Genomic DNA, 17,213 nt, shown 5'->3' with positions numbered 1-17,213 from the left:
GTACAAAAGGAGCATCCCACCTGGCTTTGGATGGCGTGAGGAGGCATGCTAACCATTCTGCACAAGTCCTCATGCACTCTCTGCCAGCACAAGCCCTTTTGCTCTTTTCAGGGAAGCAGCTACACTGGTGGCAAAGCTGGGCAGCAGGAGCTGGGCTGCAGCATTTTTGTGAGCACTGCCTCCCTCATTAACATGCAGAACATGGCTCAAGCAGCTTTTAGATTACTCCTTCCTGACTCTGGGACATTGTGTGTGAGTCAGAAGCTTGCACACTTTCTTGCCCTGATCCCTGTGAGTCCCTAACACACAGCAAATTACATTTTGAGCAGTTCCTTTAATTTCTGCATGCAGACAAACTTCTTCTCACTTTTGCAAAGAAGTAGAGTTATCCTCTACTCCCCCAAACAGCATCAGACACACATGGACCACTATCCTCTTTCCTCACAGATGCATTCAAATTCTGCAGTACACTCTCATAGGCAGGTGCATCACACTCCCCTACAGTCACACCTCCTCTACTCATTTTCACCCCACTTCCCATACGTTGCTTTAGCTTCACACAAGGCACATGTAGAAAGCAGCTCCTTTTTCCAAACTGTAGTAATGGGGTTCTGGCACAGCTGATGGAGGGGAGGATCCCCTTGTTAAATACATTAGTCCCCGCTACAAAGAGGGAAGATGTAATTTCCAAACGTGTTTCCACAGTTCTGTCCTATGTGGCAAAAGTCTGAGACCCAAATCTGTGAGGTTCTCCCACTGTACCTGCCCTGTCAGAGCAGCAGAGCTGTAATCTCATTGACTCCTGACCTGAGAGAAAAAAGCAAGCATAAAACTCCTTATTAGAGCACCTGAAACCACCAGGGACCTGCACCTGATTAGACATCTTACACATTTCCAGAGGGGCAGGTTGCAGCTGCCCTGATCTGCACGATGTTGTGGGATATCCTCACTTGTTGTCCCAGAAGCTGCCCTAGACTTGTGCTTGGCCAGAACACCCACTGCTGATGGGGCAACAGGAGCTCAGGAACTCTCTCACATGCACCTCTTTTCAGAGGGTGAGTGCACTGGTCTGACGCTCCAAGGACTGAAAATCCCCATGCAGGGAAGAGGGAGGTGCCTAGGCAGGCCAGAGAGAAACACTCGTGGGCCATCAGGCCTGGACTATCTCTTCCTGAGCCTCGACACAGCCAATTTACACCAAGGAACCAAATGCAAAAGGATGTGGATACCGTTCCTCTTTTCAGTTTCCCGGCCTTGGCCAGGGAAAACAAAGCTTTTCCTTGACACTGCACTCCACTCAAAGCCACAGGAACCTCTGTGCAAAACTTCCCTCTTTCATGCCTCTCCTCCAAAGCCTTTCTTCCTTCTTGATTAGTTTTATGCAAAGTGCCCAACTGATGATGCCAATGAGACTTCGGGCAGAAATCCATCTATTTCTCCCCTCCATCTCTTAATTAACATGTGGACTTTAATTACATTTCCTATTTTCATGACAAAATATGTCTCTCTCCTGAACTTGCCCCTCCTCGAGATCATTACGAGAGCTCTTAATAATAATCACCATCATCTGTGTACCCTGAGAGTGAGGGGGGGCACCCGCTCCATCTTCCCAAGTTAGCCCATCCCACATAGCCCCCGGCCATTCAGCCCTTGAAGAGCCACGTGCTCTGGTCCTGTGCCAATGGAGAGGGGTGGAAGCAGTGCTAACAGGTTGGCATGACATATTGCCAGGGCTGGATAGTGCCTGAAGGTTTTGGCTTCAGCGAAAGACGTTACAATTCAAGGGAGCACACAGGAAAAAAGTCAGTTTGGGAGGTATTAGGGATTCTTTTGTTTTCAAAGGTAAGGATGGGCCACCCTTCTGCTGAAGCTGTATCCTCACTGTCTATACAAGGCATAGCAAACACTGCTAGGGAGCTTTGCAATAACACTCAGCTGGCTCACAGACTTAGGCAGTAAAAAAACAAGGAAAACTTTCTAATAAACCCCCCCATTCTCACTGATTCAGCCACTAGAAAAGCAATCACCTTAGTAAATCACAAAACAACTATTTCCAAGGAAAAAGCAAAAACCGAGGAATCAGTCCCTATACATTCTGATGGGAGCAGACAAGAAGCTGATACAATTTACCCAAGCATGGACCTGGTGCAATCAGGTTTCCATGAAACTCTGGCATTTGTCTAAAGGTCACTCAAACCACCATCACTCTCCTCACAAGTCTGGAAACCCCACTCGGATACATTCTGCCATGGCAGGTACAGAGTCCTGCACTGCCATCGACCCTGTGTTTGCAAACTCAAAATCAGAATTAGCTCTCAGATTGACTATTTTATCTGAATGTGCAAAATTCACCAGGCAGCTGGTGGCTTTGTCAACTCACAGAGGTCCAGGAAATGAGGTTTTTCCTTAGTTGTTACTTGACCCCTCCTACTTTCAGCGCTCCTCAAAGACAATCTTTATCCCTCCCAGCAGCAAACAGTAAGGTAATACCAAACTGAATACCAAACTATGCCATGTTTGCTTTAGTTTGCAGACAGACAGAAGACAGCAAGCTCCCCACTTCTTCCATTGTCAAATTCTAAAGAATCAGCAATACCCCAGATACAGAGAAGACATGACATCAGGTTCTTGGGACAGAGGCAATAAGGGCAGCATCAAGGTTATCACAACAGAAATGACTATAAGTATGGCCCAGACACAGTCCACAAGGCAAGGACTGCATGATCCAAATGTACAGCTAAGTGCATCATGCATAATTTGGACAGAAAGAAGAGCTCCCAGCAGAGCTCCATGCAAGGGCAGCAAGCATACCATGAGCACAGATAGTGTGTCTGCTGCTTGTAGAAAACTCTATTCCTCCTCACAGTCACACAGTGCAAGAAAGCCAAGCTAATTGCCCAAGCAAGAGAGTGTTGATAAGTGTGGCAGAAGGGAGACGATGCCCCTTTAAATGTGACTAAATTGTTGTCAACGGATCTGCCATGGTAGAGGAGTTAATCCCCCCCAAGCTCCTCTCAGCCACCGTGATGGGATAATTAGATGCGAGGGCTCAGCACAGATGATGCTCCGGTCGCTTAGCAACTAATGGTTTCCATGGAAATAGCAAAGCACAGCCTTCGGAGCAGCAAGTGAGCAGTGCAGCAGGGCAGAGAAAGATGCCTTAAACTCCTGCACTCATCCTCTCCTCCAGAATCACTCTGAGGCCTCGAGGTATTAAGGAAATAAGAAGGGGGTGCCTTAAAGATACAATATCCCTGTTTTAAGCGGTAGTACTAAGAGAAGGTTTTTTCTCAGACTAAACTTTCACTGACATGGTCCTCCCAATCTCAGTGACTCTGCACTAGCAGGACAAGCAAGTCTGAATCCCACAGAGTGGTCTTATGCAGAGGCTTATGCCCCAACACATAGGTCATCCTGCTACAAGCAGCTGAGTGTGATTCCAGCATCAATTCTTGCACCTGGGGGCTAAGAAGTGAAACACATACAAACACAAATGTATTTGCATTTTCGGCACTGTCACATAAGCAGCCGTGTATAGGCATCCAACCTGGCTCTGAACCAGCAGGCAAAGGAGGTTTCCTTTCGATTCTGCAGCTTCACAACACATATAAAAGTGACACCACCTATATGTGGTATGGAGAGTTTCACCAGAATAACAGAGATCAAATACATTCACCTTAACCCAAGACTGTCATCTGGTACTTCCTTCAACGTCACCAATTCCTACTGCCTTACTACCACTGCTCCCTGCTCAAGTCAGTGTCCCACTGTTTCCAAGAATTGCAGCCATGACCTGCAGCACCTGCACTAAATACCACACGTGCTGTGCAGCTGCACGGCACGATCCTGTCATCTCACAAGCTGAGCAGAGACAAGTTCTGTTTGCATTTTGACAAGAGAGCTCCGGGACACTGAGTTGGGGCTATTGATTCAGTACTAGGTGGTCTTCATCACCCTCACATGATGCAGGGATGGCCTGCATTACTGCCTGTTTGCACATGACAGCCCTATGTCTTAAAGCTTTGCAAACCTCTCAGGTCCTGATGGCACAGAAGGAGGTCTGGAAGCTCATATTGCAAAAACAAGCCCTGCTTTCCTCCCCTCCCCTGCATCCAGCCCCGCACTTGTGACACAGGACGAGGCATCCCTTTCAAAGACGGCGAGCAGACTGTGCCTTGGGCACTGGCTGCAGCACTCGCTGCTTTTCTCCTCCCCAGTGGGAGGAGACTTGGCAGCACGCACTGGCTTCGCTGTGTGCCATCTCCTCTTGGGAGAAAGAAATGGCGAACGGGTCAGACCCCTCCCTCGGGCAACACGTACTGCCAGCCAGGGGCAGCCAGGCTGGGCTCTGGAACCCCTGCGTATGTCAGTCAAAGCCATCGACTCACAGACAGCCTGTAGCTCCTTTCTCCCCTCTCTGTGCACAGCACCTCACCCTCTCTGCAAACCTGGGCGATGCCGGTTGTGACACCCAGGAGGGATGGAGCATCCCATCGGCCAGCCTGCACAGACAGCCAACTTAGCCACCAGCCAAGTCCCCTCCCTGGAGTCCTGTCCTGATCCGCCCAATGTTTCAAGAAGGCACCGGAGCAGAGACACCAAAAAAGTCACAGGCCGTTTCAGACTCTGTCCCCTATGGTGTTCAAAGGGGGAAATCAAAGGGAAATGCCGTGCTTTGTTCCGCAGGGGAGAGGCACGAAAGGTGAGTGGCGGCAAGCCCGGCAGAACCAGTTGCTTCAATCGTCCTCCAGCTCACCTTTGATGTGGTTTTAAAAATCAGGGAGGAGGGGCAGAGACCCGAGTTCAGCTCTTTTACTGCAACTTCACAGAATTTGAGGACGTGGGGGGTAAGAGGCCGCCTTTCCCCTGCCAGAAAAATAGTGTATCCACTGAGAGAGAAGAGAATATGGCTAATAAAAAAGGCTGTGATGCTCATCAAGTATATGTGTGGTGTTCTCATATCCCAAGGAGGCTATGAACAGCTATGTTGATACTGGTACTATAGGTAGTACTATAGGTAGTACTATAGGTAGTACTATAGGTAGTACCAGGGACACACCAGGCATCTGCAGGAATAACCAGGCACACTGATACAGCCCCTGGTTCCATACCAATGAAGTGACCATCTCTCACCAGTCACAGCCTTCTTCCTGTCTCATGTTCCCTATCTTCAAGCCCACCCATGCTTTCCCCGTTGCCTCTCTAACAGAAAGGACTGTTTTTAACCCCAGCCCATGCAAATCCTGAGAGCTCTTTCTATATTACAGTCACACCATCAGCCACTCTGCAGCACGGGGAACTGAAGCAATACTAAGATAGCAGGAATGGCCCTGTGCAAGGATAAGCCACCTACTGTATACCCTGTACTAGGAAGAGGGGAAAAAAGACTAATTACTTAATTGGAAATTAATCTCTATTCTACTACAGTAAAAAAGTATATATAAACCCCAGACTTGATTGGCATGACCAGTATCCACAAGGGTTCCCACAAAGTCCAATGAGTTTGTTTCCAAAAAAACACCATCAGCAGGGCAAAGCAAAGACAAGAGATGATATCCTTGATATCCCGATGTCACCATAGACAAGCAGAAGTCACTCTGTACAAATTCAAAGCTTTCAAACTCTGAAGAATGCCACAGCCATCGAGCCAAACTCAAGTAACAACTCTGAGTCAGAAAGCAAGTTATAGAGCTGCCCTATCTTCAGGGGAGAGAGCAAGCTTGCATCCAACATCTTTCAGAAACAGGAGCAAATGCAGTGTCTCTGGCTTGCTAAGAAGACTCCACAGAGCACATTCACATGAAGCCATAAGCCTGGCTGAAGGCATCTGCCTACACCTTACACAAAAGTCAGACACCCTGAGAAGCAATTGACCACACCTGTAGTTATGCCTTGAGTTTGAAATATCTTTTCTCGTGATTTGCAAACAGTCAGTTTTAATCTGAAATGCCAGGAAATGGGAATCAGCAAGGAACAAGAACTGCACTTGCCCCTGACCTCAACTTGCAGCCTTACAAAACTTCTCTCTAGTTATTGTGCTTACAAGGTGTGTGGGAGTAGGTGAGACCGATTTTCAGTTAAACTATCCCATTAATTGGCTTCTGTGCAGGTAACACTCACCTGGAAAGAGCTGACTTTGAAGAATCCAGATGTTCTGAGCCAAGACACCTCCAGCTTGTCACCTCTCTATGTTTCCAGCTTCCTTTATGATGCAAAGATGCTGGGTGCTTTGGCCTTCTGCATGTGACAACAGGTTCTCTTCTATCTTCTGTTCCACCTTCTAAAGCTAGAAGAGGGGGCAAAAAATGAGATGGCTTTAGGATACAAGCATGAGCCCCTGGAAAAACCACAAGGCATAATTACAGATTGACAGATTTACATTTTATGTCACAAATTGGCTCTATCAGTCTGACCAAAATCCCTTTTCCCTGGGAAAGCAGGGGTAGCAAGGCAGAGCTCAGAGGTTACTGTGCTTTCACCCAGAATACACACATACAAACCAATGGGACTGGGATTCAGCAACTGAATGGCCAAAGGCAAAATTAAGGCCTCACACACACAGGCCTTTATAGGTTTTTCCTAAACCTAATGGAAAGGTTCATGGTTGCAAACATACCTATTTAAAATATTCTTAGGCTTTAAGCTGGAAACCAACACTTCTGTTTCCAGTCTTGCTTCATGGCACAGACCAGGCAGACCACAGGGCTCAGCTCCTGCTTTGCCTGTGTTTGTTATGGCAGCACCTCAAATCTCTACCAGTAGGTAGTAAACATTACCACATGGGGGAATGCTTTCCATTGCTGCAGCAGAGGCAGGAAATATTAGCAAGCTCTTTTCACACCTTTTTTTTCAAGAAGGGTCTAAGTACAACTGTTCAGGGCTTCTCTAGGTGGAACACTATCATATTATGTTATACCCAACCCTCTTCCCCTTCCCTGGTGTTACTTACCAGTTTCACACACCTTCTCTGAGGACACAGTTACCAGTACAACCTTCTCTGAGGACACAGAAACCCGGGGAAAGATGGGAAAAAGGAAACTCTGATCAGCTGCAGAGGAAACTCTGATCAGCTGCAGCTGCTCTGTAGCAGCTTTTGCTGGAGAGCCCCCACCCAACTCCAGGGGCACCGACTCTGAGCAAGCTACAGGTGAATTCACTGCAAAATGCCAGCTCACACGGCCTCTGGTGGCCAAGCCATGGGCTCCAGTTATCCTCCTCCAGCTCTGCCAGGCTGCTCTTCCCAGGGCATCTCCTGCTAAGTGGCACAGAGAACCATGTCTTCCCATGGGCAAGTCCATCACCTGAATATTCTTCCGTCTTTTACTTATCAGTGCCTCACAGGTTGCCCCACATGCTTTTCAAAAGCCATGCCTGTCTGAAGAGCAAGCAGGTCAAGAGATTTCATCTGCAAGCAAGGTCTAGCTATTGCAGGACTTCTTTTACTCCCCGTCCCCAAAATACTCACATTGTTCTGAGATTATTAACATAACTGCATCCAGTCTAGCCCCCTGGAGTGAGATTCTTTCTGAATTACCAAAGGTTAGGTAGGTAGATGAGGTGTCTATGTGAGCGTGCACGTAGATAGCCATAAACTTAATGAACTACCGTGCCTCAGCTGATGCATACACCACTGTGTGAGTTTGACTCAAGGTAGAAAGGGAAAAGCAACTTTGTGGTGCGGCAGGTCAAGTGATATGTGGTAAATTATTAAACTATAGTAGCCAGATTGTTTGCAACACATCCCAAGTCAAATACCAGACTCCAGTCTCAGGAAGGGAAAAGGGCTTTGATTGGGGTGCACAGGGTTTTTGAGGAAAGCAGATGAGTAGGTCCTGCTCACACCTGAAGGCTCTAACAGGGACCACGTTGTTTCCACTAACAACTGAACTTTGTCACACAAGGGTGGAAAAAGCTGTGCTACTGTAGTCTTTTGCATTTAGCGAAAGCAAAGACATACTGATTGATATTTGTGGATTGCCTAACAAGAACTAAGCAAACCCTGATACAGTGTAAATTATCACACTATTGAAGGGGCAATACTGAGCATGCCAGATCCTTCTCTGCCCTTTGAAGGTTTTCTCTTTAAGAAGAGCTTAGTCTGGTGTTTGACTTATTTTTCAACAGCCCATCTCAAAAGATGCAAAGGGTGAGAATAGTGACAGCAAAAAGCGCAGGAACATTTGGCCCCAAGCCCAGCAGAGCAAGCCTGCAGTGGGGAAAAGCGCCTTCCCCTTTTCTTTCATCATGCAGAAAAAAACCAAACAACTCAAATCCAAACTTTTGATGCAAGGGTCACAGAATTCCCTTTTAAGCTGAGATTCTCCTAACACCATGGCACTAATATTATGGCACAATCTTTTCCAGCAATTGCCAAAACCAGCCTCTTTCTGTTCATCTCCTTGCTCAGATGAACAACAAGTCCCTGATGTGTTCCTCTGCTATGAGCATAACTTCATCCTCCTACAACATGCTCAGCATATGTAGAGTCTGAAATCTAATTCCTGCTGGTACTAAGCCAAGGCTTGGATTTTGATTTGAAGCTGCTCTATTTCCATACGTGTCACCTACCTCCGCTGTGCCCCAAGTGATGGCAAGCGGGTGAATAGTATGAGTATGTATTGCAAGCACCCATTCATAGCATAGACGTGAATGCTGCAGACATTATGGCCCAAGTAACAATTGCAACTTCCTCCCTCTTCCTCCCCCCCTCTGTTTGGTCTAGGATTCCTTTGGGCTCCCTTCATCTGAAACACGTACCATGTATTTTCAAACCAAGCCTATTTTCTCAGGTGCTGCCACAGGCAGCGTCCCAAGAACTGTATGTGGAAAGTATGAGCATTGTGACCTAAGGACTCAAATTTAGAAGGGGAGAGGAGGAAGATGAGCAATCTAATTTCTTTCAGTAAGGCAAGATTTTGTCCAGCTGCACGTCTCAAGTTGCAGAGGCATTTTGACATGTGGCACCTGCTATGACTAACACAAAGTCCTCCACACAAGCTGTTGCCTCTTGCAATGTTCTTGTGGTGCAGAGGATTAAATGGTGGGTTGATCTGTTCACTGTTGATCTGAGACAAAGGGTCTTGGCCCACAGGCTGAGCAGCAGAGAACGCATTAGCTGAGTGAGAGGTGTTATTCTAAGCCATGGAATAGGGCTTTTGCATTCCAGCTGTAAAACCAATGGGCAAGAATTCACATAACTGGACTGAGACAGCTACTTTCACCTGCATGCCCATGAGTGCATAGAGGAACAATGTTAAAAGTGATGTGATCAAGTGCAAATGCACACACTAGGACGGTAGCTTCCCTGACAAGGGAACAAACCAAGGAGTGTCTGCGCAGTTAATGTCACCTGAGTCACTGCAGCAGTCACAGAAACATTTAGGTTGCAAAAGACCTCCAAGATCATCAAGTCCAACCTATGACCAAGCACTACCATGTCAACTAGACTGTGGCACTAAGTGCCATGTCCAGTCTTTCCTTAAACACCTCCAATGACAGTGACTCCACCACCTCCCTGCACAGTCCATTCCATCTAATCACCCTTTCTGTGAAGAAATTCTCCCTAATGTCCAACCTAAATCTCCCCTGGAGCAGCTTAAGACTGTATCCTCTTGTCCTATTGCTGGTTGCCTGGGAGAAGAGCCCGATCCCCACGTGGCTACAACCTCCTTTCAGGGAGTTGTAGAGAGTGATAAGGACATCCCTGAGCCTCCTCCAGGTCGAACAACCCCAGCTCCCTCAGCTGCTCCCTCGCAGGACTTGCGTTCCATACCCTTCACCAGCTTCGCTGCCCCTCTCTGGACATGAGATACAGGTCGCAGAGACACAGGCGGACATGAGACACAGGCGGCTGCCAGCGCGGTGTGCAGGGCCCGCAGCGCTGGATGGCAGCACTGAGGCGGCTCCGCTGCGCCTCCGAGGGCTGGCTCTGCGCCGCCGCGCCTGCGCCCGCGCTCCGCGCCATGGCCGTGCACTACTGCGGGGCTGTGCCGCCGCACGGCCTTCACGGGCCGCCGGCACCGCTACAGCGCGGGGCACGCCGTCGCCTGCGGACGCGCTGGTCCGGCTGCAGGAGGCGGGGGGCGGCGCGGGCGGCGGCGGCCGCGATGTGGGCTCTGCCGTGCGGCCCTACACCCGGCGGAGCACGACGGGCGCGTCTGTGCCCGTGCTGCGGGCGCGGCGTGCGGCGGGAGGGCGGTCGCGGGGGGCTGGCGCTGCCGCAGGCCGGGCTGCTGCGGCATCTGGCCGGGTGGCGTGGGCAGGGACCGGGCGGGTGGGCGCTGCCGCAGGGCCGGGCTGCTGCGGCACCGGCCGGCGCTGACGGTGTCGGTTCGCGCAGGCCCCGAGCACCGGCGGGAGACGGCGCGGTTCTGGCGGGAGAACCGGGCGAGGGCGGCTGCGGGAGCGGTGCCTGGTGCCGACCGAGGAGTACGAGCAGTTCGCGCGGGCGCTGGAGCGGGCGCTGGCCGAGCACAGCAAAGCGGGAGGAGAGCGGATCCGCAGGTACCGGCCTGCCGCCCCCGCAGCGACCCCGGTTCCGGCCCCCGCCGCGGCCCGGCCCCGCCTCACCGCGCTGTCCCCGCAGATGGCGGCCGACATCCGGGAGGCCGAGCGCCGGCAGCGGGAGACGGTGCAGGCCGCGCTCCAGGTCGGTGAGCTGTATCCTGCCCTGGCTGCGCCCCGGCGGGGACCGGGCATCGCACTGCGTGCCCTTACTGGAACCGGGTGCGCTCGGGAGGGGCTGGGGGCAGCCGGGTGGGGGCTTTGCTCAGTACCAGAAATACTCTTCTTTTTTCCTGAATCGCACTCAGCTTCAAACAGAGGCAGAACGTTGTGCAGGACCTTCTGTCTGCAGCCCCCCCGCAGGACCTGAACGGTGAGTACTGCTTCCCTTAGGCTGACGTGTTCCTACTCAAAGCACCCGATGAGGCCGCGGCAGCTGCCAGAGTTGACACTGTTGTCACCAGGATCTTATAATCCTTGGCAAATTCTTGTCTACACTACAGTAAGCACTGGCCTCTATTCCAGGGACACCTCTCACGATGCAGAGCAGCCCGGCCTGAGCGGGACGCAGACAGGACCTGACTTATCCTGGATGGAAGCAGGACAGGCTCTGACCTTCATTGGCCACCAGGTAAGGGTGACTGGCTAACAAGCATGACTTCAGTTTAACTGCAGTTCTACAGCATGTGTCACAAAGCAAAACAAGGAGTGCAGTCCCTGTCACGGAAAAAAACAGCTTTGTGGATTTGGGCAGGCAGCTAGTCCAGTTTCAGTTATCCACTCTTAACTTTCATTAAGTAAATGTTCACTAATATGCCCTGAAAAAAACAAATGCTCCTAAAAGAAAGTAGAGAACAGCTTCCCTCTGTCTTTCTGCAACAGAACATGTTTCTGGAAGGGAAGGCACACAATACCCTTCTGTTCAAAGATACTCTTAAACATCAGATTCTCATTAGCATTTTATGTTTCTTTTAATAGGAAACAGAAGGAAAAGGAAATGTCCACACAGGTAATCGCACCTGCATCACAACTCACTGGGTTGCTACCTCTTGGCTTGCATATTTAACAGGGATAACTTAAAGCAGTTTTGAAGCAGTTGCAGCATAACCAGGAGGTGCTCACTCTCCTGGCAATATTTGACATACTAGAGGAGAAGAAAACACTTCTGTGTTATGAAAATTCTGTTAGTACTGCTGCTGTGGGAAATGCAAGATTTAGGGTGTGATCTGCTGTGGCCTTAACTGAGGAAACCAGCTCCTTTTTCTTACAACACCCAGACTTGACTTTTCCTTTGCTACTTGCTTGGTAGGGTGACCAGAGGGATGGGGGAAGAAGGGATGCTTTTCCCTATCTCAGTTTAGGATAACTTCAGTGGCTAAATAAGTGTTCCCTGTGACTTCTAGGAGCAAAACCTCCATGGCTAACAGAAGAAGAGGATGGAACCAAACAAGAGATTGGACCTTCCTATGAGGAATTTCTCAGACAAAGTGAGCAGCTTGCACACCTTTCAGTTAACCTTACAGTCACTTTACCAAACTAGAGAACTAAAAGCAATTTGACTGAAAAACTTTTGCTGAACAAAACACTTGAGGCTTTGAGCAACCTGGTCTAGAGAAAGGTGCCCCTATCCATGCCACATGATCATCCAGTTCCCTTCCAACCCAAACCACTCTACAATTCTATGATTTATTTTTTTTCAGAGGAGAAGCAGAAGCTGAAAAAGCTCCCAGCGGAACGTGTTGGTGCCAACTTTGACCATACCTCTCAGACAAGCGACAGCTGGCTTCCTTCCTTCGGGCGGGTTTGGAATCACGGCAGGAGGTGGCAATCCAGGTGAGCTTCAGGGCAACACAGGTAGATGCCAAGTGGAGGGTTTGTGGTTTCTGTCCATGCAAGCTACTCCTGGAGCAGGCTCTGTGGTAGCAGCAAGCATAAGATGTCTTGTTGCTTGAGTTACGTCAGGCAGTGCTCAGTCCAGGCAGTGTCACTCTTGCCCTGAAGCAGCAAAGGGGTGGCTTGCAAGGTGAAGCATGGTCATGGCTGTAGAGGCTGCACACGTGAAGGCACCTGCCTCATTTTGCTTGGCTCACCTTTCAGACCCAGGTGCTGTTCCACTGGCAACTTTTAATGTGCTAGAACTGTGTCAGCTACTTGGAGAGCCTGCTACTACCCACTGACATAATAAAAATACTGAGTGAACTCCCATGCTAAAACACTGTGCACAGCACTGTCTTACTTGTCTGAGGCAGTGTTCATTCTCTCTCTCTCTAAAGGCTGCTGCAATCTGACTTCTATGCTCTCTTTCAGGCACCAGTTTAGAACTGAATCAGGGGAAAAGAAGAAAAGGTGATCAGATGAAAAACACCAAAGATGCAGCTCTGTTGTGGAAAGCTGGACTGTAGGTAGCTGTGCTTGGTCCCCTGAAGGCAAGGTGACCTCAGTACAGTTACATGTCCTGCCAGTAAGGACAGGCTACTGCAGATGCTGTATCTTCATTATCAGAAAGCCTGTTTTATACAACAAGTGCTGCCAGTGGCCTACGCTGACATGGAGCATGACATCCCATTAACGAACTTTTTGAGAAATAAAGTTTTTTTTTTAAATGTCCCTGTGTTTGTAGACCAACTGAAACTCATTTCAAATGCAGGGTTTGCTCTGCAGGCAACTAATGCCAGGTGCCAGATGTTTTCATTCCAATTTATATTGCTTTCCTTAATTCTAACATTCTTTGTTTCACGTGGTTTAATACGATTGGCTGCTGTAGGTGATGCAAAAGTTCCTTCCCTTTTTGCAATATAAAAGCACGTTCAAAGTACACTTGTAACTGTGTGTAAAGGCAAAAACTGGCTGGTAGAGGATGACAGCCATGACTGGTACCAGAATCCACTATTAATAACGCATCAGTAACGAAACATACACATTCTTGGAAAAGCAAGAAAAATTATATCAGTAATTTTATTACGTGCATCTACATATGACCCCTTGTTGATAAGGTCACTGGAGAACCTGCAAAGCAAGAAGTCCCAAATCAGAAAACCAGGTCAAAGCAGGGTAGCACAATGCAAACAGTCTGACAGCTTTGTTCCAGCAGGAACACTTGGCCGTGGTGCCCTGCAATAGCAGGGAGGACACATATCCACTGCCCTGCAGCTCACATTCCCTGATCCGATGGGCACAGGGACAGAATCACCAGTTGCTCTTTAATTCTGGAGAACCGATGTTTCCAGTAACGCCCCCCAGAATGTCACTCAGAATGCAAACAATATACTCTCAAGTGTCTGGAAGAACAGCCCCCCCCCAGCCACGCCAGAGCTGCCCCCTACACAGCACATAGCCATCTGTTAGCTCGGACAGCACAACCCAGCTCTGTCTGCTAGCTCTGATGGCACAACTCAGCTCCTCCTCAGCGCCCAGCCTCACCTCCCTATGCATCCTCCCCTGCAGCAGGCGCATCTCCACCTTTCGTGTTTCGGGTGTAGATCACTTGGGCGCGGTGCTTGGAAACCAGTTTGATCAAACCTACAAAAAAGAAGGAAATTATGTGAGCATGCATATACTGACACATGCCAAGGACATTGTGCTCCCTCCTAGAGAGGCAGTACAACGTGCAAGATGAAATACCAGAGCGTAGCAGCTTATACGAGGCTTTCATTCTGATCTGGCAGCAGTTATGTCACAGCCTGTCCTTCTGGGAGCACTTTCTTAGTACAGCAATGCCACTGCATGCAGCAGAACTGCTGCTCCATACTTTGGAGCACTTCTGAAACACAAGCTAAGGCAGTGGCTCCCCAAACCATGTCAATTTGCACATGGAGCAGTTCAGATGCTGCAGGAAACCTGCTAAATGAGCAAGGAAAAGAAAATAGCCGAGTCTGCAGAAGCAGCTTTCTGTTTTTCCAGTTTTGAGTGCTCACCTTTGCTGAGCAGCTCCTGGAGGGCAGCCCGGGCCAAGGAGCCTCGAATCTTGAGCCTCTCTGAGACAACTGCAGGTGTGATGAGCTTGTAGTTGGGCACTTCTTTGCACAGTTTGTCGTAAGTGGCCTTGTCAAAGAGGACAAGGTTGTTCAACTTGTCTCTGACTTTCCCCTTAGACCACTTCTACTTGAAAAGAGAAAGAGAACAATGCCCCATAAGCCATCTTCTAAACAAGAACAAAAGATCGAGTTTAAGGATGCCCCAATAACTGCACCATCAAATGTTTCCATATCATATTAAACTACTAATGAGATGCACAAAATGGCCTTTGTAAACGAAATGTTTTTTATACGAAAATGTTGCAAATAATACCTGCAGTATCTGCAAATAAAAGGACTACAGCCTTCTGCTACTCGGTTTTAACACCGTTATGTCCAACTTGTTGGCAGATGAAGAGACTGCTCCTCTAACAACACGATGCCCCCGTCCGGCCATCACCCGCGCTCAAGGCCCGGCCACGCCGCCCGCGGCAGGCCCGCGGCCCCGCCCGCTGCCCGAGCCCTCGGCCCCGCCGGCTCCCACCTTCTTTCTTGGCTTTAGCCGCCGACTTATTACACCGGGCTCCTTGTCCCTTCTTGGCGGACTTGCCCGCGTCCTTCTTCTTCTTGTCGTCTTTGGGCGGCTGCGAGGAGGAAGAAAGGGTGGGGAGTGAGCGCGGGCAGCAGCGGGCCGCCCCCGAGAAGCCCGCAACGGTTCCCGCCTGTCAGGGAAGCGCCGGCCGCCGCTCGAGGGGTCCGGCCCGTCCCACACGCCGACGGCCCGGCCCGGCCCGGCTCACCATGGTGCAGGCACGGCTGACTCCGCAAGATGTCGGCGAAGAAGGAAGCGGCCCCGGCGTGCGGGCGTGGCGGCCCGGGACGGGCCGCGGCGTCACGCCGGGCGGGACGGAAGCCAACTGCACGGGGCAGAGCCATGGCGATCTTCCAGCGTCTACGTGGTGAACAATGGGCGCGGCGGACCTTACTCTACCAGCTGGAACACCACTACCGCCCGGCGCGACACCGAGAAGACGTTTCAGCTTCCCGCTCGACCTGTCCTGCGCACCGCACGCGAGCGGTCGTCGTCGCTTCGGGCAGCGCGACGGCATCCGCGGGTGCGGCGGCGGGAGGGCCGGCCAGGCCGGGCTGAGTGAGTGAGCGAGTGAGTGACAGATTGACTGAGTGACTGACAGACTGACCGATGCCGCCGCGCTGTCCCCGCAGTGGGTCACGCCGTACTCGCCATCAACGGCGCCGAGGTCAACGGGCGCTTCACGGCGGACGGGAAGGACGTGCTGGAGTTCCTGGGCAACCCCGCCAACTACCCGGTGTCCATCCGCTTCGGCCGCCACCGCCTCTCCTCCAACGAGAAGCTCATGCTGGCCTCCATGTTCCACTCGTGAGTCAGGATGGGCCGTGAGGGGACGAGGATGCCACGGGCAGGGGTGGTGAGGGGCGCTGAAGGTCCTGTGCCCACAGGCTGTTCGCCATCGGATCGCAGCTGTCCCCCGAGGTTGGGAGCTCCGGGATCGAGATGCTCGAGACTGACACCTTCAAACTGCACTGCTTCCAGACGCTGACAGGTACAGTCCGGCCCCAGGCACCCAGCACCACTCTGCTGTGCCAGGGCTGTCACTGTGCTCGGCCTTCCTTATGTTCCTGGCATTATGGCTCTAGGGATCAAATTCATGGTTCTTGCTGACCCGAGACAGACGGGGATAGATGCTCTTCTCCGCAAAATCTATGAGATTTACTCTGACTTCGCTTTGAAGAATCCTTTCTACTCCCTGGAGATGCCAATCAGGTAAGGAAAAGCCCACTTTTCGTAACCCATCTGCAACCCCTCATTGCTTTCTGCCTGGGCAGTAACAAATGCAGACAGCCCTTAAGTGAAGTAGCAAGGCAGACCCAAAGGCTGAGGGAAGGGGAAGCCACAGCACACTGCTGCAGGGGCAGGACGCTGACCTGAGCTCTTTCCGGCGCTGTTCCGCTGGGGAAGTGGGAGGTACACTTCCCTGGCACTCACCCTGCTGTCCTAACTTAACACTCAGGCCTATAGAAAGAGCTTTAATCTTAATTAAGGACCAAGCCAAAGCTCAGCAACAGTGAGTTGTGTCACAACTTCCCAGATCTCTCCTTGAAGGATGCAGTCTCAAAGGATCTGGAGATCTTATCTTTCTTAGCTTGGTCCATAGGTAAAGTCATCCCTTTTGCTTTTCTGACTGTTTCAGGTGTGAATTGTTTGATCAGAACTTGAAACTTGCTCTGGAGGTGGCAGAGAAAGCTGGACCTTTCGGACCTGGATCATAGAGAAAGCCTTGCCTGTTGCTCAGACTCCTTACTCTTGAAGAGTGGGGCCTCTCTCTTCCCTGGCTGGCCTCTCACAGAGCTCTCCCCTCCACAGCAGAGACTGCACATCCCCAAAACATGCTTCATTATCTCCCAGGATACCATTTTATCACCTTTGTTGTGAAACTTACCTTAAACAGATTTCTTAGCACTGTTTACATTGGGCCACAGGGGCTTATTCTGCTGTTGCAGCTCCACTGCACTCGGATGAAGGACGATGCTGGTCCATGGCCTTACCAAACTCAGTGGTTTTCTTTCCTGTCATAACTGTACATATGTATTTTTCCTGTATAGCTCTAACTTATGGTCTTGCAGAGAGTTTCTATACAGAAATAATAAGTGTTCATTAAAGAGGTGAATGGCTGTTTGCTTTCTGTTGGCGGGTACATTTGTGCCAGTGGCACCTCA

At 50.4% G+C, this 17,213-nt stretch overlaps 3 protein-coding genes across 3 annotated transcripts; 2 read left to right on the top strand and 1 right to left on the bottom strand.

The window, feature by feature from the left end:
* Positions 1-9,962: 9,962 nt before the first annotated feature.
* On the top strand, positions 9,963-13,110 carry CCDC84 (coiled-coil domain containing 84). The gene is given in 12 exon segments (XM_029962129.1): positions 9,963-9,980; positions 9,982-10,036; positions 10,039-10,254; positions 10,340-10,394; positions 10,396-10,500; positions 10,582-10,648; positions 10,812-10,876; positions 11,029-11,134; positions 11,482-11,512; positions 11,907-11,990; positions 12,204-12,336; positions 12,811-13,110. Coding segments are annotated over 12 exon segments (978 nt in total). The 3' UTR covers positions 12,854-13,110.
* A 316-nt stretch (positions 13,111-13,426) lies between these two features.
* RPS25 (ribosomal protein S25) lies at positions 13,427-15,259 on the bottom strand. The gene is made up of 5 exons (XM_029962084.1): positions 15,227-15,259; positions 14,921-15,100; positions 14,418-14,601; positions 13,924-14,022; positions 13,427-13,509 (listed from the first exon to the last, which is right to left on the bottom strand). The coding sequence occupies exons 1-4, from the start codon at positions 15,257-15,259 to the stop codon at positions 13,928-13,930; spliced, it is 492 nt and encodes a 163-aa protein (XP_029817944.1). The 3' UTR covers positions 13,427-13,509; positions 13,924-13,927.
* A 26-nt stretch (positions 15,260-15,285) lies between these two features.
* TRAPPC4 (trafficking protein particle complex 4) lies at positions 15,286-17,159 on the top strand. The gene is given in 7 exon segments (XM_029962083.1): positions 15,286-15,314; positions 15,406-15,490; positions 15,492-15,570; positions 15,681-15,855; positions 15,936-16,039; positions 16,134-16,260; positions 16,688-17,159. Coding segments are annotated over 7 exon segments (678 nt in total). The 3' UTR covers positions 16,767-17,159.
* Positions 17,160-17,213: the final 54 nt, after the last annotated feature.

Source organism: Manacus vitellinus, unplaced genomic scaffold (assembly GCF_001715985.3).
Source record: "Manacus vitellinus isolate BGI_N305 unplaced genomic scaffold, ASM171598v3 scaffold_41_pilon, whole genome shotgun sequence".
In the NCBI taxonomy this organism is placed as follows: domain Eukaryota; kingdom Metazoa; phylum Chordata; class Aves; order Passeriformes; family Pipridae; genus Manacus; species Manacus vitellinus.
The sequence above is the reverse complement of the archived record's forward strand: the minus strand, read 5'-3'. Positions and strand labels throughout refer to the sequence as shown.

Excerpts from the sequence above, each read along its gene's own strand:
- RPS25 (XM_029962084.1), bottom strand. The coding sequence starts at position 15,259 with ATGGTGAGCCGGGCCGGGCCGGGCCGTCGGCGT. Across the intron at positions 15,101-15,226 it reads CCGGGCCGGGCCGTCGGCGT|CCGCCCAAAGACGACAAGAA; the intron begins GTGGGACGGGCC and ends TCCTCCTCGCAG. Across the intron at positions 14,602-14,920 it reads GGCGTGGCCGGGCCTTGAGC|AAGTGGTCTAAGGGGAAAGT; the intron begins GCGGGTGATGGC and ends CTTTTCAAGTAG.